Here is a 22,975-nt window from a genome sequence, read left to right on the forward strand (position 1 = left end):
GAGGACACAGAGATTCAAATGGAATCTAATGGGCTGTTTTGGAAGATACACGGCCATTTGTTTATGCCCCAACTAATCAACTAGCTGCGCAGACAAATACATGTACTTGACTTATTATCCACAGTGATGAATCCGAGGTAAGGTTCTCAGACTGAGGTCTTTGAAAATCTAGGCAGTAGAATCTAGAACCTATATAGTTCAGGCGAATTCGTTTTTACAATAATTTACATTACACATATAAACATTACATCACAACATGGACTTAGACAAAATGCCTTTGAACAAAGCTCATGGAGCAACATGGAAGCAACCCATGCGCAATGCATAATAATTCAGCAGCATAAGGTTTCGCTATTGCATCTCCATACAAACGTTATATAGATGGGTTTTTAAAAATCGCTGTCCATGATGCTGAAATGCTCAGCCTCAACACATGTACAGCACACACACGGTACACAGTGCGCATGCCCAGGATCTCATGAGCGATATTGTTGTGCTGTGTTGGATAGCAACCGTTTCACAGTGTTTCAGTAAACTAGTACTTTATTGTGTCGTTTAAGAATATCAGTTAACATGGCAGATCCAAGAATACGACAGATTAAAATCAAGACTGGCGTTGTTAAGCGGTAAGTGCAGTTTTTAAGTAATATAATCTTAAAAGATAGCAGGCTAGCTAGTTAGCTTGCTAACTGACTAACATGCTACACCCACAAGGCCGCGGATACCTACGGGTCGAGACAGAAGTCAGGCTGTGCGTCGAGAACACTTCGCCGCTATAGATTTAACTATACACCGGTGCTTTAGGGAGGTGCATGCATTGTCAATCAAAATAAGGCAGTAGCAAGGACATAAGAACCTGTACTTCATAACATATTTAAATATACATTGTATGTTGTTGAATGACATTTTCGCCTTTTTATACAATGTTTTAACTTAATAGTAAGTACGCGTGTCACGTTAGCAAGTCATCCCTGTTATGTTGCCTATAACGGTAAGCGGCTAGCATACAGGCTAGCATGCAACATACGTTTGCATTCTCTTCTCGACAATTATTAAGGATGCAAATCTGATGTTATGACAACCCCTCATGTACTGTTGTCCTACTTTTTATTTTTTTTATGTATCTTATTATTTTCTATGTAAATCTTGCTCAGGCCTCGTTGTGAATAAAACAACAAAAAAATCTACTTTGACATTCTCTTGGAAGGTGCGCAATACGCAGTTTTCTCTTGTTATCTCGGTCCAAGGTGCGAGCAATGCACTCATCAGAGCCAATAGACCAGGCTTTGTTAGCTAACTTTTCAAGTGAATGTAGGCTAAAGGCCTATTTATGGTCAGTGACTGTGCAGTTGTAAACATAAGCCTAAATGCAGGCATTTGATGCACTGCAGCTGATTTTCTGCAAGCTCATTCTCATCTGAGCCAGGTTCTTTTTTTGTTGACAAGGCAATCAGTTTTAGCTTAGAGTTGCACAATTAGGCCCTGGCTGCAAATGACTGATGTTTTCCCTGACAGGGCATTCCGTTGCTACAGTCCAACATCTGACCACAATCTGTTATTTATTTTATTGAACACACAAAAGTAGTCACGATTAGATCTAATTCACTAATCATACCATTAATTACATTGTCCCCTTTTTTCCTGATGCAGCCTAATCTTTTATCTGAATGACAGAACAAGAATGTCATATTTTAATACATGTTCTCCTGAAAGCTTTTCAAGAGCTTCTATTCATCGAGAGATTCCATCACGACACTGGACATCCTCCATATATATATATCCATAAATAGAATAGTCGGCCTAAGCATGGAGAGTTTTTTATTTTTTTGCTCTCTCCCTCTCTCATCACCTCCAGGTTCGCTCCCTCCGTGGCCCTTTGTGTAAATGTGCTATCGATTGTGTTTTGATTAGGGTCACATTACTAACGGGCTCCCTGATGATTGTGGGTAATGGCGCTGGCGGCTGAGACTTCTCCCTCAGAGGGTGACGTCACAGAGAGGGTGTCTGATGCAGTGGGGAAACTGTAGGCCCGCCGGTGTAATGAGAGGTGGTGTTTATCAAGTTGGTTCAAACGCATCTCCATTCTAGAATGGCTTCATTTCCATTCTAAAACGTCTCTATTCTCATTCCTTCCCATGCGGCCCCATTCGGAATAGGTTGACTTCATCGTCGGCTGTCCTAGGAATGGAATATTTCACTGAGGCAAATTAAGTAAGGAGAGATCCATTACCCGTTCAGCACCTGTGGCCTCTAGCATGACCTTGGTATTGGAACCTGCAGCCTCTGTTCAAGGTCAGGTGGAACAGACTGCCTTTTCTCTCTTTTTGTCGGTTTCTCGTGTAATTCTGTACCTGACTATGTCCTTCTGTCTTTCCCTCTTTCTCTCATGTCCCCCTCCCTCTCTTTCATTCTCACTCTCTCTTTCTCCCCCTCTCTCATTCCTCATGTGTTATTAAAAGCCTAGCAGCTCCTTGTCCGCTCTCTCCCAGTAAGGCCTGTTCCATTGGCTTTGTGGCGTTGTACATTCCAGTCAGTGCCTCCTCTCTGCCCTAGCGAGGCGGATGCCCTTAATAAAATGACAACAGTAATTTGGCTTTGTCATTCGGGCCTTGGCATAGAGCTAGGCCGGTGCTCAAAAATGCAGTGCTGCCGGAGGAGGAGGAGGAGGAGGAGGAGGAGGAGGAGGAGGAGGAGGAGGCGGCCGAATGTGTGTCGGAGCTCTAATTCCCTTTTTTTCCTTATTTTCCAGAGAGATGCCTTTTCCATTATGTCCAGGGTGGCAGGTCTATTTAAAACCAGCCACGACGACCCCACCCCTCATTCACACACACACACACACACACACACACACACACACACACACACACACACACACACACACACACACACACACACACACACACACACAGCCAGCGTTTCCAAGACCCTGCCGGAGAGAAATAAGAAATGAACATCGGGACTGGATGAGAGGAAGAGGAGGATTGAAGGGGTGGGGGTGGACATTTAGTTATTAGACTGTCCTTCAGTTTTATTCAAATCATTTCATTCCCCCTTTCTTTTCCTTCCTCTCTTCCCCTCTCTCTTGTTGCTGCCTTCTTTCCCTCTAAATAACCTCAGAGGTGACGTCCTTACCGTGTAAAGCCTGAGCGAGAGGAGAGGAAAAGAGGAGAGGAGGAGCGCTCCTCTGCTGTTCGTTGTTGCATATGCCGCCCGTTTAAACAGCGTCTTGATGGAAACGTATTAAAATGAGCGGTAATTGACATAAAATATGACAGAGTGCCGTTGGCTTCCTCGGCTAAGCAAGGCGCCACGGGCAACACTGAGGGAGAGGGTGTTTCTGGGTAATGTGCCTGATTAATGAAGGATCACTCACACACACGAACCAACGCACACAGCTGATTTTATGAAAAATGAATTCGGCGTCGTCATCCCGACAAGCAAAGCTGCAGCCGGAAAAAGACTATTAGTCAGGAATCATTATCAATAGTGATATTTTCAAACTCCATTATGCCAATCAGGATCTGAATTTATTTAATAGATTTAGTTCCATTTGGCCCGTAATTGATAAATAATCAAAATGTATCAATGTACTCAAACCCATTTTCACTAACAATCAAGGAAAAGTGGTCCATTTACCACATGACTTGGTCCAAATTAGGGACTAAATTGATGATCAATTAATCGTAGAAAGGGCCAGTAGAGTGTGTGTCCTGCCAGAAGTGGCAGTTAAATGGAGAGCGTGGTGATCAGGCAGAGGAGGAAGGCAAGGCGCTGTACTGTAGTAGATCCACAGATAACCAACACACAGACGGCATTGTTACATGACACCAACGCTGTACACATCTGGAAACAACGGGACAAATCGATCAGGACGATTTTTGTTGTTGTTTGTTTTACCATTACTTTACCTGGTGGTAAGTTGAATGAGAACCCTTCCTCATTCCTCTTTGACATCTTGGGGCCTGAGTTTGTACAGCTTTTGTGTTTTAGGTGTTTGTTTTTTCTGTGTTTTCAACGTCATCGCGCTAATGTTGATTTTAAAAAATAAATTAAAAAAAGTCCACCCACAGCAGACGTGATCAGGACACGCAGGTTGAGATATCAAAACAAACTACAAACTCTGAACCAACTGTATTAATTTGGGGACGGGTCGAAAAGCATTAAACATTTATGGCAATTTAGCTAGCTAGCTTGCTGTTGCTGGCTAATTTGTCCTGGGATATAAACATTGGGTTGTTATTTTACCGGAAATGCACAAGGTCCTCTACTCCAACAATTAATCCACAGATAAAAGGGTAAACCGGGTTTGTTTGTAGTAATCTTCTTTGGAATTTATATGGCGGTTGGCAACCAACTTTGAGGTGCATTACCACCACCAACTGGACTGGAGTGTGGACCTCAGTTCATCTTTCAATCTCCCACGTGGGTATATGCTCCTAAAAACCAATGAGGAGATGGGACGTGTAGTGCGTCAAGCATCACAAATCGAACCAAGTTCTATTTTAGCTCCTGGCTACGCGGACGCTCGTTGACGAGCGCGAGCCTTGTGGTCAGAATGTTATTGAGCATTTCTCCATTGCCAAGATAATCCATCCACCTGACAGGTGTGGAATATCAAGAAGCTGATTAAACAGCATGATCATTACACAGGTGCACCTTGTGATGGGGACAATAAAAGGATACTATAAAATGTTTTTAGAGAATTTGGCAGTGCGTCCAACCAGCCTCACAACCGCAGACCATGTGTTACCATCATCTGAGACCAGTCACCCAGACAGCTGATGAAACTGAGGAGTATTTCTGTCTGTAATAAAGCCCTTTTGTGTGGGGGGGACGACTCATTCTGATTGGCTGGGCCTGGCTCCCCAGTGTGTTGATTTGTTTTTGTATGTTTGTAACTACGCTTTGCTGTGTCTTGTCTGTTATTGTCTCCCCAGGCTGGTGAAGGAGAAGGTCATGTACGTCAAGGAGACCAGGCAGCAGGAGGAGAAGATTGAACGACTGAAAGCAGAGGCCTGCGACGAAGAGGCCGACTCAGAGGCCAAGTATGTCATCAAGAAACAGGTCGGTGACAACTCAGCAGAATAAATAGCCTACATGAAGTTGTAAAAACATGCTTTACATAGGCCTAGACATACAAACACTTTATATTAAGTTGTAAAAACATGCTTTACATAGGCCTACACATACAAACACTTTACATTAAGTTACTTTTAAAGCTGTGTAGTTATACTATATATATATATGTCATACTATATTAACAACGTTGTATTAAGTTCATTATGATTTAGCAATTGATTTGTGATTGCGTATTCATCGATTTGGAGCCATTTATGTTATTACACAAGATAATACAATGTTGCTACTACACAGGAAAGAGTCGGCCTGATGAAGTAATGCATACAAATAATCTTGTCCTCCGACGAGGCGTGCGCTTTTAGTAACGTTTTATTTGGCATTCTAAATGACCTGTTGTGTTTTTCCTCATCAACATTTTCTTTGTCACCTTCGTGGCTAAATGTATAGAAGCGTTGTAATGTGCTTTAACACGCCCATTGTAAAAGAGAAGTATAGTACAGTAGAGAACAGATGATGCCAGTAGCCCTACATTCACTGTAATGAGGTCAGTGTAGTATCATTATGAAGAATTAGGCTTGGGGGGGGGTCCGTTAGTGATTTAGTCATTTTCTGATTTAATGACGTTATGTAACTTTGGATGAGTTTGATAATTACTGACACATGCTGGTAATTTACAGCCGCTAGGAGATCGCTGGCCCAAATCCTCGTCTGCTCCCTCCCTCTTCCTCGCTCCCTCCTTTATTTTCCCTGCTTAGTGTAGAATGAGTGAGGGATGAGAGGCTGTTAGAAGATAAAGACCGAGGGTGACTTGTGTCCCCTGTGTGCCCTACCTCATAACCTTTGTTTTCATCTCAGCTATTCTAGGGATTTTACACCTTGTGGAGAGGATTATCTGCAACGATTTCATGCCCAGTGGACAACTGGTTCTACTCTTGCGGTATGCACATTAGGTAGCTCGTGTATGTCTGAAATCAAAGTCAAATAAACGCCGCTTTTTCAGCCGTCTGTGTTTTCCCCGCCGCAGAATTACAAGTTCTCTGGTTCGACCCATTGTTAGGTTTGTTCATTTGGTGTGAATCGTTTTAGAACGTTGAGGGAGCTTTAGGTCTAGGTGTGCGTCCCAAATGGCATCCTATTCCTTATATAGTGTGCACTACTTTTGACCAGAGCCATGTGGGAATAGGATATATATATATATATATATATATATATATATATATATATAGTGGGCTCCAAAATTACTCGCACCCCTGAATGGCAATGCACAAACAATACTTAAAAAAATATAAACAATATAATTATAGAGAGAAACTCAAAATACCAACATGTGAGAAATACTGTACTTTATTAATGTTTCAATGGAACCAACCAAAATCATTCAATTATTTAATACAAAATACATTTCACCAAAATCAAGGTTTCATAATTATTGGCACTCCTCATTTAGTACTTAGTGCAACCACCTCTGGCAGGGATAACAGCATGGAGTCTTTTCCTGTAATGTTTGACAAGGTTAAGGAACACATTTGGAGGGATTTTGGACCATTCCTCTATGCAGATCCTTTCAAGATCCTTCACATTCTTGGGTTTGCGCTTATCAACTGCACTCTTCCACTCAGCCCACAGGTTTTCGATTGGATTGAGGTCCGGCGACTGAGATGGCCATGGCAGAACACTGATTTTGTTGTCACAGAACCATTTCTGTGTGGATCTTGAGGTATGTTTTGGGTCATTGTCTTGTTGGAAAGTCCATCTACGACCAAGTCCCAGCCTTCTGGCAGAGACAACCAGATTGTCAGCCAAAATTGCCTGATACTTGGTGGAATTCATTATGCCGTCAATCTTAACCAGTGCCTCTGGACCTCTGGAATTAAAACAGCCCCAAAACATCACTGACCCACCACCATATTTCACCGTGTGTATGAGGTGCCTCTCCTTGTATGCATCTCTGTTTTGACGCCAAACATGCAGATGCTGTATCTGACCAAAACGTTACATTTTGGTCTCATCTGACCAGAGCACGTTCTTCCAGTCATAATTTAAATGACGTTTGGCAAACTCCAAGCGATTGCGTCTGTGTCTTGGGGTCTGAAAGGGCTTTCTTCTGGCAACCCTTCGGTCGGTCGGTCGGTCGGTCGGTCTGTCGGTCTGTCGGTCTGTCGGTCGGTCGGTCTGTCTGTCTGTCTGTCTGTCTGTCTGTCTGTCTGTCTGTCTGTCTGTCTGTCTGTCTGTCTGTCTGTCTGTCTGTCTGTCTGTCTGTCTGTCTGTCTGTCTGTCTGTCTGTCTGTCTGTCTGTCTGTCTGTCTGTCTGTCTGTCTGTCTGTCTGTCTGTCTGTCTGTCTGTCTGTCTGTCTGTCTGTCTGTCTGTCTGTCTGTCTGTCTGTCTGTCGGTCTGTCGGTCTGTCTGTCTGTCTGTCTGTCTGTCTGTCTGTCTGTCTGTCTGTCTGTCTGTCTGTCTGTCTGTCTGTCTGTCTGTCTGTCAGTCATCTGGTGTAGGTTAGTGGTGGGACTGGGAGAGCAGATGGATTATAGTAGGAGATCGTCAGGTTGGAGGGCAGGATGAATGGACGGATTAGAGGTTTTCACTGTAATAGAATCAATAGGCCTCTAAGTGTAGTCTTTATCCTGCTACTGCTGATGGGATCATTCCACTGCACTGGTATTGGGCGGGCACCATGACCACTCTACCACTTCACCGTGTGTGTGTCACTGCCAGTGTGTCTCTCCACCTCACCACTGGAGTTTCTTAGAAGTGTGTCTGACTCCTCTGTGCTTTTTAGGATGCCAGTCAGGGGAATTCCCCATTCGCTTTGCCTGTTGAGAGATTCAGTTCTGCCTGAACCTCAGGCTCTAACTCCGCTTCCCCACAGGCGTAGCAATACCTCTCCATGCCTGATCACCGTAGTGCTACCTGCCCTGGGCGTAGTAATACCTCTCCATGCCTGATCACCGTGCTGCTACCTCTCTGCTTTAGTCTTCTCCACTCACCCAGGTGTGCCGGAGGCAGAGCGAGGCGAGGACCCCTGTTGCTGCCCAACTCCCTGCCCGATCAATAACTCAATAAAAAATGTCACACAGGCAGAGAGCTTGTTGTGGGATGTTAACCTTAACACAGCGTATGTGGGATACTAAACCAAGACATTGCCTATTGCCAGGAACGACGCAGTGGTGCTGCTGAAGCTGTAACGCGTTGTTTTTCAACCTTTTTTAATACATTACGTTCTAAAGCAGTGTTTGTAAACCTTTCTTGTACTATGGTTCTTCCGCTTGGAGGACCCATTGACGAAAAACTAACACACACAACTGATATGCTTCCAAATGGTGTAGATGATGGTGCTGACGAGTAGTATGTGTTGTCTCTGGGTTCCAGTTGGAGGTGCTACAGGAGTCCAAGATGATGATTCCAGACTGTCACAGGCGTCTGACCATAGCACACGCTGACCTGTCCCAGATACTAGTAAGAACAGCTCCGTTTTTTCTTCCGGGGGGGGGGTTAAAAATCATAAAATCACATGGAAGCAATCCTAGGGCAACAGTGACCAAGATGGACTCTGTTCGGAAGGAAGAAATGTTAAGAGGAACCAGACTCTGGAGGTGGAGCCAATCCTCCTTTGTCTTGGTTGCTGCAGGTTTATCCAGATGTTTAGTGTTTTGGACTTCCATGTGGTGTGTGTGGTTCTCAGTGACACTCTCATCATGCAGGTGCGTGTGACTGTCTGTGGTGTCGTCGATCCTGACAGATCTAAGAAGCCAGAGAGAGGAACATACACCCTTCTTCCACACACACATGCATGTCTCAGGGTCCTCACAATTAGCAGAGAGCAGGAGTCAGGCAGCCGTGGCCTCGGTGAGACACACATGCAGGAAGAGGCGGAAGGGAGAGGAAATCACAGATGACTCCTCTGAGGGAGGGTGGGGAGACGTGACAGCGACTTGTCCCTCTCCGCCTCACACCAAAATCCCCTCTCACCAACCTCAACCCCTTCCCGCACGCACGCACACACACTCATTACAGTTCATTAGCAGTTCTGTCACTGCGGTGGGCCACCATAGGAACCCAGCAGCACTCGATTAGCACAGATGTGACCCACACATCCACCCACACACACTCTTCTGCACTGACTAGAAATGTTACACTGTGGAATCAACGTATGCAGATCGTTAATGTACATTTTATTTAAATGGACTATGTTAGGGACATGTTAGAAAAACAGGTTTTGTATGATCATTTGGTGAATAGCCACGTGAATGGACTGTGGACTTTTCATGGCTAGGTTAACTATGGTTTGATTGTGGACTGTAAGTGAGATTTGGTGTTATGCTATTTGATGGGTTAGTCATTTTTAAAGTTGTGTGTGTGATGGGGTTAGTATTGATATCCTGTATGTGCTGTGTGTGTTTTTCAGGAAACGGAAGAGGACTTGGCTGAAGCAGAGGAGTACAAAGAGGCCAGGACCGTATTGGATTCAGTGAAGCTTGAAGGATGATGTTCTCACTCTCTAATGCGTCGCTTAGATGTCCATTCCGTTCGTCTGGGCTTGTTTGGAATCGTAGACAAACAGAATCGTTCAGCGCTCTTTAAAAAAATAAATAAATGATTTCTACATTTTGAGAACGACGTCGTCTGATCTTGACATCCTTCTCCGGAGTGCACACTCACACAAGCATCAAATGAACACTTCTTTCTGTTCTTACCATGGGGGTTTGCTTGGCTTCTACCATACAGCTGCAAATGAAGCCTAATTGTGTTGTTTATCTCATATTCAAGCTATTGTACTTTAGCGTCTTGCATCAAGTGATTTTAGAAGTGTTTCTCAATTTGTTGATTTGAGTATATATTGTGCTTTATGATAACTGATACAATAATTAGTATGTATGTATTCTCTCATAAGAAGCAAGATGTCAACAGTGAACATAATTAAAAAACCAAATTACCTAACAAGAGGAGAGCTAGCTAAACCGTTATTATTTAACATCCATCCTATTGTCTGTGTGGGGTTGGATGGAGAGAGACATTTAGCAGTGTTTTTGACATGGTTAGTGCTATCTGGGAGCCTTGGGATGTCCCTACCCTAAACCCTAACCCCTTACTTTAAACCGTGTGTTATTGTAACCCTAAACCATGTTCAATTTCATCTTCAATGGTGGCCCAAGGATCCCAGACAGCACGGACCGTTTTGGCATGATGCCTGTTCATAGAGGTTAGAATCAGGACACCAACCTCCGCTGGTCAATAACATCCATGCGGCCTAGTGACATCATCAGCACTGCCATCACCAACTGGGCATAGCCTGTCACATCCACTGTATAAGCATGGGGTACACTTGTACACACTATTTTCAGCCACTACGATACAGCTACGACCAGAAGGTGATTTTCGGTAAACCTTTTCCTAACCTCGATCTAATTATTTTTAACCTGTTGGGTAAGATCTAACCTGCTACGGAAAAAAATCACTTCCGGTCGTAGCTGTCTCGAAGCGGCTTGAAAAGAGTGTTTCTCATATAGGCATAGACTGTTTGCCGAATGACCAGTGAGCGTAGTTGTTGGGCATCAAGTCACTTCTTATTTTGGTCCACAAGTGTAGACATGTTAAAAATATTATTAAATATTTTATTTGGGTTAACATATATAGTTTTTATGTTCCACTATGAAATTGTCCAAATAGTTTATTTTTACTGGACCATAAAATGTTTCCATAGGCCAACCAAATAGACGAAACACCTATGGATTATATAAATACTATTATCCTAAAGGTAAACTAAACTATGCTTGAAGATGTTCAATGTAGGCTATATATGTTTTTATAGCCGACAAAACATGTATTAGGTTGTGCTCAAATTAAGCCTGTTAATAACATTGGATATGAGTAATATGATTGATTAAATGTTCAAACAAATCTCATGGCCTATTATTTCTCTCCGAATAAGTTCAGACTCTTTCGGGGTTAAGGCATCCAAGACACATGAATGCCAGTCTAATAACACAAGACAAAAAAAACCTGACTGGGCAGACATTAAGGGTTGGCTTGATCCTTATTTTACAGATTTCGATAATTATCGGGATCGCCCCGAAGTCTCATTATCGCCCTAATGAGACGCGCGCCTTTCCGTGACATCCAGCCTATCCATCTCGTTAAGGAAATCGCTCTTCAATGCTGATTATTTTATTTGGAACCATAATTATATTTCTTTCGGATGACTCACGGTCTAATCGAGTCCTCGCATAGGGCAGCGGCGCTAATTGAACCATGAGATGCGGTGGCGGGCCGCAGGCGCTACCTGGATATGTGGGCGAAGGACGCGTGTTAGCGTTTTTTTGTCATGAGTCTTGTTCTGGAGGCAGCTTACAGAGTGGCCATTACCTGGCACAGCCACAAAGTCATAAAAAAGCCTAAACCTAACCTTTACCCTAACCTGCTAACCGTATATGCCTAACCCTATACTCCAAGAAAACATGTTCTGAAAGGACCAACAAGGGTTCTATGCTTTGTTCATATATGGCACCCTTTAAGGTTCTATATAGAAACGAAATTGGTTCCATATAGAACCCTATATGGAACCAATTTTAGTTCAGTGAAGAAGAACCCCCTACAGAAGGGTTATATATAGAACCTTTAGGGGCGCCATAAATGAAGCAAGCAATATAACCCTTTTTGGTTCTATCCAGAACCTTTTTTTCTAAAAGTGTAACCTTAAATCAAGACCAAAAAGCACATTTTTGTTTTCTTGAATGTAAGGGAAATCGCTCAGTTCTGCCTCCAGGACAAGACTCATAACAATAAACGTCAACCTGCTGAAGGATGCGGCAAGGCGATGCACCTGATGGATGGAGCCCTTGCGCGCACCGCGCCTCTCTATTTCCTCGCTCCTCTCTCCTCCCCAGAGCTCAAACACAACAACTTATTACTTCTAATCCCCCGACTGTCACCAAATCACCTGCACGAAACAAGAATATAATTTGTTAAACTGGCATTTCTGCAGATGGAAGATCGATTTTCTCTTTAGAATTCTCTAATTGAGTGAATACAGACGCCTGATGACTTAGATTCACCCGCAGACCTGGGAGAAGAAGAGGAGGAGGAGAAGAAGAAAAAGAGTCAACAAAAATCATCCTCCGTGTTATCTCTCTGCACCGTGGCCCGAGACGACAATGCACGCGGGAGAATGAAGGGCAGGCGGTGATGACGGGCAAAAGGCAGCACGCGGTGTCTCTAGCATGCAACTCCCGATGCGCGAGCGAATGCCCAAGGCCCCTGTTGAAAAGAGAGAGGTGCCCTGGAAATCTACAGCTCCAGTTCTGCGTATAGAATTACATTTGTTTTTCTTGTGGTTTTATTAAAAGTCACTCCTCATCTCCAGAGCGCGTGAAAATGTCTACTTTCCACTCAGATGCGCCGCATTAACTTGCAGGTGGCGAATTTGTTTGTTTGTCTATTTTTATTTCTGTGCTGGATAAGATTGATGTTGTTATGGGGATCTCAGCCAGGAGAGAAGCCACTCTGCTTTGCTCCTCGTTGTTTACCTTAATTACAGCCTTTTCAATTCAGTGAAACGAGGACCTTCGTCTGACACACACACAAACACACACACACACTTTGTGTAAATTATAGGTTACAATTTCGTTGGAGAAATAGGCCTCAAAGTGTTCATAACCTCGATGTTCCTAATACGAAAAAATAAACAAAGTGATAATAATAATAATAGTAACAATTATTATTATTATTTGTATTATATTTACGGCGTTTTTTCTTGTGTACTATAATGTGCTTTCGATTTTTTGATTTCAATGTTTTCAAACAAAGATGTTTCTGTATGATTAACTCGTGATTTTTTTTCTATAAAATGTACTAACATGCTAACAATAAACAATAGCATATATAGGCCTATTGGAGAGAAACCATTAATTTTGTTCCGTTTTGTTCCGTTTTTATTATTATTATTAGGCTATTGTTATTGTGATTATTATTATTATTATTATTAGCATATGGCTATTATTATATTCAGAAAGGGTTAGGCCTATGGTAATACAGTGTAGGCTATTTGCAAAATTTCACGGGTGTAAACCTACTGAAAAGAGGACCTTTTGTTGCAGCGGGAAATGGTTACATTTCTTCCCACAAATGAATTTGATAAAATGCTTTGTTTTACTCCACGTTTCGCAAATAAAGCTTGAAATCCCTGTGCTTAGTTCTGGGGGCAGGTATTGGCTTACAGAGATTCAATCTATAGGTATTGTACGAGGTAAACTAGCTGAATAAATTGTATTAGAGGGAGCCAATGTGTTTTCAGCCTAGCTATTGTCTTTCTTTGTCTCTGGTCAACAATCTGAAACCTATTTATTAGGGGAAAACAACTCCATCCGCCATGAAAAGTCCAACGTTGGCCATTTGCAGCACTGTAGAAAGGAATTTAATACAGGGTCACTTTCGACACAAAGACACCTTTTCATATAGCCTAAATGTGTATTTTGTAGCCTACATGATATCAATAAAAGTGCAGTTTAATGCATTCTTGGAGCGCCACGCCACTGCGTCTGCCTCTTGGCGTTTTCCCGGGTTAAATATGAGATGGCGCGCGGAAATGAGTCATTCACTTTTGTTGTACAGCCATAAAAGCGGTGAGCTATCGAAAAGTCGTAAAAATAAGCGCGCAATCAATCACACGCAATGGTGCCGTTCTGACGGAGTGGCGAACACCAAACAAAGTAATGATTTTAAATTATCGTTATGGTTTCAGCGCACAATCCAAGACTGCCTAAACGGACACAGGTAAACTGGTAACATATTAAATCATATTATTAGGATAATTGATGCTGAATAGGCATACGGCAAATACAGTTAATATGCTCTTCGAATAGAAATAGGGAAAGGACAACACAAACCCGGACATCTTGAATAACGCACACATTCTCTGCTCTGGCGCTTTAATCCACATTACGGATGTGAAAAAGAAGAAGAACAGATAATTGTTTCCCAATTTAATCCACCTTTTTCTAATTTTCAGGACGAGCGGTAGATAGTTACCCTGCGGTTGCGTGGCGCATAAGGGATTGCTGTGACCCCGGTGTGTCCGAGATTGTCTGGTGCTCCCCGGTCGGTCGTGACACCAGATTGCCACTAGATAAAAGATGAGCCGAGCTAATTCAACCCGGGATGGGTTGGGAGAGGACCCCAAAGTGCCCCAAGTTTACGCTCGGACGCTTCCTTTGTGTTACTTCCAAAAAGGCACCATTCACTATAGAACAAATGAACTAGCTTTCACAAAACGTTCCAACATCTGTGTGGAGCCTGTTGGAGTCTTTTGTGACCCTTATATATTTAGAAAACGTGGTGTGTGACAAGAAGCTAGTGCTAATTGGTATAATGGCGGTTTATTTACAGACTGCATTACAGACCTTTTTATACCTGCTTTGTCTGACTAAAATGAATACGCTTAATTTGGGCAGATTAAAAATCAATACCGTGAAAAGTAATTGGCCAACTGCAAAGTGTTTAGAACATGATTTTGTGTTCGTGTGTGTCTGTTCTAGTACGACAGTTTGCGACCCACGCCTTCAGCGGAGATCTGCTCTCTCCTCTATCAAAAGGAAACATTCCCAGCTCATGTTCAGCCACAGATCAGTTTCCACTTTCCGCCGAATTATGCACTTAATTTGCTCACATATCATTTACAATAAGTCCCTCCCTGCGTGACAGTCGAGCCTCAACAGTACTAAATCACCTCTAATTTATACTGATTTTACTCTAATAATCGTAATAAAAAGCTTATAGATTTGGCACTAATTACATAAAAGCCTAATGATGTGGAAAATTACTCTGGTTAGAAATATATCGCTATTCTAAACTTTGTTGGCTGACTGAGGAATCAGAGGCATTAGCAGAGGTTCACTTCGTGTCCAATAGGCAGGACTGACTAGGACACATTGGATATAAGAAGTCGAAAATGTCTGGTGAAAGTAAAAATATCCACGGCCGTTTACAATAAAATAAAAACGGAGAAAGGGCCGTGCTATGCTATTAAAACAAAAAACCATTGACCCACTTTCAACAGACTCACATGACATAAACCTGACCTTAAATTGGTATTAAGATGTAGTGTAAAATGCACACTCAATGCTTTCATACTCGGGCTATGTATGCTTAATCTAATTTGAGGCATTCGTTTGTGTAGGAAATATGTTGTGTCATTCACACACCAGAAACGATGTTTATGTAGCCACAGAGGCTGTTTTAACGTGGCTAAATCGGTCGTTGTTGAAACCTGGCCCATATACTATAGAGGAAGGCAGAAACAGCACGCGCAATTAAACAAATAGTGCACTGATCCAGCGTCTCAATATTAAATCATGTGATTTTATTGGATATAATTTGGAGTTGAAATCAAAGCCAATTACAGAAATTAGAAGAAATGAACTTGTGAATGTTGCTGGATTTGGGAAATTGGCGTGGCTGGCTGCTCAGGGTTCTCGAGGTGTCTGTCATATCTCGAGCTTCAAATCTGATTGGCTTTCCTTTGAAGAAGCTCATGGGTTCATTCGGTTGTTAGGCGCCTCCCCGTTTCTCTAAAGGACATTATAATGCAAGGAACCTTCTTTTTTAACCACAAACCGAATTTGCTTTCATTTAGTCTATATATATTTTTTAAATAGGTTAAAGTCATAGAGATTTTTTTTGGAATAGCATTTCGCCCTGGAGCGGTGCGCAATGCTTTCGCACGCCGACCTCCTGGATGCTCGCCTCGGTGAGTTATCATCGCCAAACTCCGGTCTTCAACTCTACTGTAAGCTGGAGACACTTCTAATCTAAATCAAGCAGAGAGAATTGACAATTTGTTTCTTATTTTATCTTAATATCATTTAAGTGAGCTAATTCAATGGAAAAGTAATTATTATTATTATTATATTACTGCGTAATTTGATTTAACCGTTTTCTAAATTATTGACGTGATGGAATGGAATTAAGGAGGCGATTATTCGGTGTATGCTAGTTGTGTGCTTGTTTGAATGGCATTTAGTCTCCGGTTGTATCCATACTACAATGTCCACTTCGATGTTTTCACCATGTTTTTAGAAAATATAATTTTGTAAAATAACAAAATGTTCAACCAACTCTTTGCATGCATTGGCAAACTATAACCTGTATTCCTCTCTTGCCAGACTTTGACACATTCGTAGAAGTGTCACTTGCAATAGCCTAACTAAACAATGTATTTTCAGGAAATATCTTATAAATTATATAATTTTTTTCCTTTAACACAGGGTAGGCTTTTGCATTATGCAAAAATAATTGTGACATTGCCTTTAAATTCTGACCGGGTGTTGTGTCTATCCAGGGATGAAGGATGCCGCGGCGGAGCTACTGGGTCACAGGGAGGCTCTGAAGTGCAGACTAGGAGGTGGAGTGGGATCTGACCCCGGCCACTCCAGTGAGCTAGCCCCGGGGCCAGACACCGTGGAGGGGGCTACCATGCTCCCTGGAGACGATATCAACAACGGAGGATCCAACCCTTCCGGCATGCAGGTCAACAGCAAAGAGCAACAGGACAAGCAGCAGCAGAATAACTCCAGCCAATCCGGAGGAAGTCAGAGTCAGAGTCAGAAACAGAAGCGCCACCGGACCCGGTTCACCCCGGCCCAACTTAACGAACTGGAGCGCAGCTTCGCCAAAACGCACTACCCAGACATCTTCATGAGGGAGGAACTGGCCCTACGGATCGGCCTAACGGAATCTCGCGTGCAGGTAACGGAATCTCGCGTGCAGGTTTGTTTGTGATACGGGTTGGGAAATGTGTGTCTCATAGAAAATGATTTAGAAGCAAGAATAATACAGCTGTAAGAGTAGTGTACTAATATTGCATACAAATATGTAATGAAATGTGTGGGCGTATGTATTATCCCTTTTAACCAAACAAGAGAACGTAGGCCTAAATATGAATAGTCAATGGCTATTATTATTTCACTTCATGTAGGACCTACACAATAACAATATTTGATCTTTGTAGCTAGGCACAGCGGCTAATTGCAAAGTAAACCTACATTATAGTCTAAATTAACAGGAGGAAAATATCCTACTCACAGCTGTTCTCACATAAGTGCCAATATAACATAAGTAGCCGGCATCTAAAGAATATAAAGTGTAGCCTATAGAAGGAAGTACAATAATATATACTTTGATACTGTGTGAGAAATAGCTCAGTAGAAATGTATAATAATCTAAAACATTTGCCCTTTTATTCCCATCGAACCAAAACGACAGCGGAGAATAATTAGCCACGCCTTGTGTATTTTCATCTTCCTCGAGGCAACCATTTTTTTTTATTTCCTTGTATCAAAAATAATAATATCATACATCTGATCCACGATTGTATTTTGTGAGGGTTTTGTTTCTGTTCAAAGTATTAGAAAATGCTAAATAGGCTAGAAGGTAAAATCCCTCCCTGACAAAACTGCTTTGGGCGCGCGGGCTGTCCATGGTGCAGAAACGAACGCGCCAGGTCCATTCGCAGATGCATTTCTTTGATTCATACAATACATTTGTCCCACAAATATGTCATTCAAGACAGAAATGAGAAAACTACGATTTTAAGAGATAACATTTTTCAGAAACAAACGGAGGGAAATAAAAATAGAAATTAAAACAGCTTTTAATTAGCCTATAATCAAAGTTGCATTAATACATTGATTTGGATATAATTTACATTTCATGAGGGTACGTAGGTCTGTTCATAATATCTGGCAATCACAGATTGTGGGCTACACGTGGAAAAATTAAGGACATCCAATGTAGGCCTAGGTATTTGCCGATAATTCATGAAAATAAATGAAAAATTATTCACGAAAATAAGAATTGTATGTAGACTATATTTTAGTATAAATATGAGTGTATTTTTTTCATGTATGCCCTACTCATTGTATCAAAATAGATATAGCATTTTACATGGCAAAATGTGACTTAATTTAAGATATTACACATGGTAAAAAAAACAAAACATGTAGGCCTATGGAATAAGCCACTTGGAGTTGGCCAGATAAAAACAAGAGGCACTTTACTTGGGAACAAAATTGGTTCTTAAAATCTAATAACGTTTCGTGTCATTTTCCGATTGGAATTGGCATATTCATGCGTTCTCATGCGAGATGAAAATGAAATGATATTGCTTTATTATACCCTCACAATTAAACTCAATTAAAATGTAATTACTTTATTTTATTTCCCGTTACATTCCATAGCTCGCCAAAATAGCACACAGGATGAATTCAAGAACAGCGCGACATTGCAGTTGTCTTTGGTCATTGTCTGATGCATTGTCGTTCATTACCAAGTAGCCATTCTCAGGGTGATAGTGCAATAAAACCAAATCCATTATTATCCACCAATTTCAGAATTATTTATTACAATGGGGGCTTATTAACCAGCAATGAAAAATGCAGACGAGTCGTTCACATGTGAAACAATAACGGTGGTAATCATCATTATTGCACGGATCAATTCGGTTTTGAATAGTTGATTTACATAAAGTAACAATTAGCGAAATGATGATTCCTTTATAAAGCCCATCACCAATGATAATAACACTTCTGAACCAGCGGGTAAAAATAGATCTGGGATGTTTCGAATGAGGAGGCGCACGCAGCTCGCGCTGTTCTCTTGTGGAATGGGCCTGTCAGAGTTCCACGTCTTAATGGCGGACTCGCTGAAAGTCTACTCTGTCTTTTAAACGGAATGAGAAATAGCATTTTTTTTTTTTTTTTTGGATTTGAAGTGTAATGCATTTGAGGCTGGATTTCACGGCTGGCTACTCTGGGGGAGAGATTGGCCTCTTAATACAACGGCCCAGTTTCTCAACCAAATCTTCACATTAATCATCGGCGATAGCCGGGTTACTATAGTCATATATGAGATCTATATAGGCCTAGAAAGTCTCTCCCAAGGACCCGCGGAATAAACACTGGTGATCCATTTATAACGCCTTTATAACGCATTTACTTCCGAAATACTGATGTTATTGTTGTTTTGTGTAGGCCAATAGTCAGTGTTAATATCCATGTTATGCATCAAATTGGTTAAAGCAGAATATGTGATGATATATCAAATAAATAGAGCTACTAATCATCGAAATAACAAACTGGTTTCGGATATTTTAAATTCATAACAAAATAATGGTCTATAATAATAGTTGCAATAACATATTTTCAGCTGAGATGCCCACCTCCCCCATAGGCGTATTGGTTTAGGCTTCATGGAAATGAATTTGTGTTTTCTGACATAGCCATTTTTATTTTATGACACCTAGAGGTGTTTCGGTTATGCACTAATGTAGGCATGCCACAGACGATTTACTGAAATGGATTTGGCGTAATGACATAGAAGCTATCAAAACCTTCGTTTATGGCATATCATTTAATCAGTTATATCATGTATAGTGTTATCCAGGGATTTCCCCTGATAGAAAGATTTGTAATGGCCATATCTGAGTTATGTGCTACCTGCTTAAGAACTTAAAACGCTTTCCCGTGAGTAAAAGTGAGCATATACAGAAATGTACAGTAGGCCTATTCATTGTGTCTCAAAATGATTACACTGTAGCCAGATGCTAACCCATCTCTCTCTCTCTCTCTCTCTCTCTCTCTCTCTCTCTCTCTCTCTCTCTCTCTCTCTCTCTCTCTCTCTCTCTCTCTCTCTCTCTCTCTCTCTCTCTCTCTCTCTCTCTCTCTCTCTCTCTCTCTCTCTCTCTCTCTCTCTCTCTCTCTCTCTCTCTCTCTCTCTCTCTCTCTCTCTCTCTCTCTCTCTCTCTCTCTCTCTCTCTCTCTCTCTACTCCAGGTTTGGTTCCAGAACCGACGTGCCAAGTGGAAGAAGCGCAAGAAGACCACGAACGTCTTTCGCAACCCGGGGACGCTGCTGCCCACCCACCACGGCCTGCACAGCCAGTTCAACTCTGCCGCTGCCGCCGCCGCGGCCATGGGCGACAGCCTATGCTCCTTCCACGCCAACGACACACGATGGGCTACGGCAGGGATGCCAGGCGTCTCTCAGCTGCAGCTCCCTCCAGCCCTGGGTCGCCAGCACCAGCATGCCATGGCACAGTCCCTGTCCCAGTGTAGCCTGTCCGGTCCGCCGCCCAACTCCATGGGGCTATCCAACATGTCGTCGAACGGATCCGGGCTCCAGTCTCACCTCTACCAGAACCCGTTCCCTGGGATGGTCCCTGCCTCCTTGTCCGGTCCCACCAACGTGACGGGCTCGCCCCAGCTGTGTAGCTCCCCAGAAAATGACGTCTGGAGAGGGACGAGCATCGCCTCCCTGCGGCGCAAAGCGCTGGAGCACACAGTATCCATGAGTTTCACTTAGTAGTAACCACCACTAATCCAACGGCCACGTTTTACGCGTTTTTGTTTTGACTTCGTCTTCTTCTATAATTTTTTGTTTTGTTGTTGAACCCATCCAGCCAAATACAGCTGGGCAAGGATGTGAATGTCTCCAAGCAAAAAAGCAACAGGAAAATAACAGCCCTATTCCCCAGTTTTGTTGCCAAACTAATACTGAAACCAAACAATTTGAAGGTGGATAAATGGGTAAATGTTTATGTTATTAATTTATGATGTGCATGTATTGATGACAACTTTATTTATTTTACATTTATAAAGGCTATATTTATTTATTTACTTATCAATGTATTTATTTATTTATTTATACTTTTTTTTAAATATATATATATATATATATATATATATATATATATAACACCTCGTTTTCGTTTCCTTCCTTTCTAACAAAATAGTAGACCACTGCAATTTGCCACTGGAGTTTCTAACAGTTTCCACAGGCCGATGGTCGAGGGGTATAAAAACTGTAAAAAACAAAACAAGAAAGCTCATTTTTATTATCATCTGCTGCACAGCATGCGACCGACCATGATGGGCCACGGGCATGCGCCGTGCACGTGCAGATATCACACTTGGAAGTTTTTTTTGTGTGTGTAAAGCGTCAAAAGATTAATAAAACGGAAAAGAGGGAGACACGTGATCATCTCAAAGGAATCACGCAACATGGAAACGAACTTGACTGCATGTGCTGGCCAAGGCAAATTTACGGAAACACCATAAATAAGACAAGAAAATCGACTTGAATATAATCTGTTATATAGGATGTTTTGTGTAGAGGAAGCATTCTTGACTTGTTCGTTCCCATTTGGTCAGTTTGTGATATGTTCTAATCTAAATTATTGTATGTGCTTATTATCAAATCTGAATTTCTTAAATGTTTGATCTTATACTGAACAAACCATTTCCTTTCATGGACATGTTTATATCAATTGACTGTAAATGAACAAATAAAAATCATTTTCAATATGTCACATCACGAAGCAACCTCCTTTTCTTGAACGTAACGCATGCGTCCAGCCTGTAGAAATCGATCAAATAGTGTGACCTAATGTTTATTTGGACATCTCTGAAATGAATCACGGGGACGCAGGCGCAGTCCACGGTCTCTGGTGATATACGGTGTAATAAACAGGAAAACCGATTATCAAAACATCAAACTCTATCTAACAACGAGCTGTAATTAAACTATATCCGTCCTAATATGTATTGCTACTGATATTTCACCAACGTAGGCTACTGATGGAATTCCACCCCCAGACTCAAGCAAAGCGAGTGGACAAAGATGTGGGTGTGTTATGGATATGAAAGCTCAAAGCAATGGAGAATTGATATCTTGGTATTTGTAGACGCAAAATCAATTTCTATAACATAAATACGTGTTTAGTAGCGCACCTCTTTCAAAACAACAAGGGTTTTTTGCAGAATCGAATGACATCCTATCCAACCAAATATGTCACGTAAATGCGACACCAGCCACGAGCCCTCCCGTCTCTTCCCGCCTCGCCCCGATGACGGGTTTGACCTTAGAGTTGATTGATAGACTTCTACAGCGCTGTTAACGTTGATTGTACAGGCCTATATTTTGTTTTGTCATGTCAATGTATATCACGGATTCATTCATCAAGCCCAGACTTGGAGCAATCTCGCCTGCATCAACGCACGTCCATACGGATAATCTCCCCAACAAAACGGGGACAAGCACTAACACGTTGTGTACAGCTGCATCATTTACACCGCCACTAGCAGCACATCAAATAGGGGAGCGAGCTACTCAACTCTACACCTATTTGATCCCCTGTGTCTGTGTGTGTGTGTGTGTGTGTGTGTGTGTGTGTGTGTGTGTGTGTGTGTGTGTGTGTGTGTGTGTGTGTGTGTGTGTGTGTGTGTTTTGGAGCCATTGATCTATGTGACCTTCTGTTCGTATGACAGTATACTGTGCCTATGGTTGGATCTTGGGAGCATGGGAATATCTAGAGAGCGGACATACAGTATTATACCACTGGGCACAGACATCAGTGTCATTGGGTTTTGGTTAAAAGTTGGGTGAAAAAAAATACGAAAATACCTTACATTTATGACTTTTTTTCAAATCCAATCAGGTTTCCACTTTGATTCAACGTCATCACGTTGCATTTTATTTATTTTTTTACGTGGAAACAACGTTGATTCAACCAGTTTTGGTGCAGTGGGATGTCTCCATATGAGAGACTTTGGGGCGGGATTCAATCCATATCGCAGAAGTTTCGTGGAAGGTCTGCATTACTTCCATGATGTGGATTGAAACCAGCCCTTGGTAAATCCACTATTGAATTTCCATCCACCACTGCCAAATGAGTTCATCTTAAATCATTCTCATCATTCTCATCATCATCATCATCTTCATCCTCATCATGCTCATCCTCAACATCAGCCTCATCATCATCCTCCTCATCCTCATCATCATCCTCATCATCATCATCATGCTCATCCTCATCATCCTCATCATCATCATCCTCATCATCATCATGCTCA

The 22,975-nt window shown here is 42.0% G+C and overlaps 2 protein-coding genes across 5 annotated transcripts; both read left to right on the top strand.

Moving 5' to 3' along the window:
• Positions 1 to 391: 391 nt before the first annotated feature.
• Positions 392 to 10,978, top strand: LOC106563040 (tubulin-specific chaperone A). The gene is made up of 4 exons (XM_014128253.2): positions 392 to 626; positions 4,938 to 5,064; positions 8,450 to 8,536; positions 9,486 to 10,978. The coding sequence occupies exons 1-4, from the start codon at positions 574 to 576 to the stop codon at positions 9,564 to 9,566; spliced, it is 348 nt and encodes a 115-aa protein (XP_013983728.1). The 5' UTR covers positions 392 to 573; the 3' UTR covers positions 9,567 to 10,978.
• A 4,694-nt stretch (positions 10,979 to 15,672) lies between these two features.
• Positions 15,673 to 21,435, top strand: LOC106563039 (homeobox protein orthopedia B). Of its 4 annotated transcripts, none has more exons than XM_014128251.2 (3): positions 15,673 to 15,821; positions 16,413 to 16,840; positions 19,902 to 21,435. In XM_014128251.2, the coding sequence occupies exons 1-3, from the start codon at positions 15,785 to 15,787 to the stop codon at positions 20,427 to 20,429; spliced, it is 993 nt and encodes a 330-aa protein (XP_013983726.1). In that variant the 5' UTR covers positions 15,673 to 15,784; the 3' UTR covers positions 20,430 to 21,435. The 4 variants fall into 4 exon arrangements, with proteins under 4 accessions (XP_013983726.1, XP_013983723.1, XP_013983727.1 ...); XM_014128248.2 differs by having other exon boundaries at positions 15,674 to 15,860; XM_014128252.2 differs by having other exon boundaries at positions 15,674 to 15,821; positions 16,413 to 16,819.
• Positions 21,436 to 22,975: the final 1,540 nt, after the last annotated feature.

The sequence above is a fragment of the Salmo salar genome, chromosome ssa11 (assembly GCF_905237065.1).
Source record: "Salmo salar chromosome ssa11, Ssal_v3.1, whole genome shotgun sequence".
NCBI classification, from domain to species: domain Eukaryota; kingdom Metazoa; phylum Chordata; class Actinopteri; order Salmoniformes; family Salmonidae; genus Salmo; species Salmo salar.

Bases quoted from the DNA above. Each gene is read 5' to 3' on its own strand.
- LOC106563040 (XM_014128253.2), top strand. From the start codon at position 574: ATGGCAGATCCAAGAATACGACAGATTAAAATCAAGACTGGCGTTGTT. The intron at 627-4,937 runs GTAAGTGCAGTT...TTGTCTCCCCAG, and splicing joins AAGACTGGCGTTGTTAAGCG to GCTGGTGAAGGAGAAGGTCA. The intron at 5,065-8,449 runs GTCGGTGACAAC...TCTGGGTTCCAG, and splicing joins AGTATGTCATCAAGAAACAG to TTGGAGGTGCTACAGGAGTC.
- LOC106563039 (XM_014128248.2), top strand. From the start codon at position 15,785: ATGCTTTCGCACGCCGACCTCCTGGATGCTCGCCTCGGTGAGTTATCA. The intron at 15,861-16,412 runs GTAAGCTGGAGA...GTGTCTATCCAG, and splicing joins CTCCGGTCTTCAACTCTACT to GGATGAAGGATGCCGCGGCG. The intron at 16,841-19,901 runs GTTTGTTTGTGA...TCTCTACTCCAG, and splicing joins TAACGGAATCTCGCGTGCAG to GTTTGGTTCCAGAACCGACG.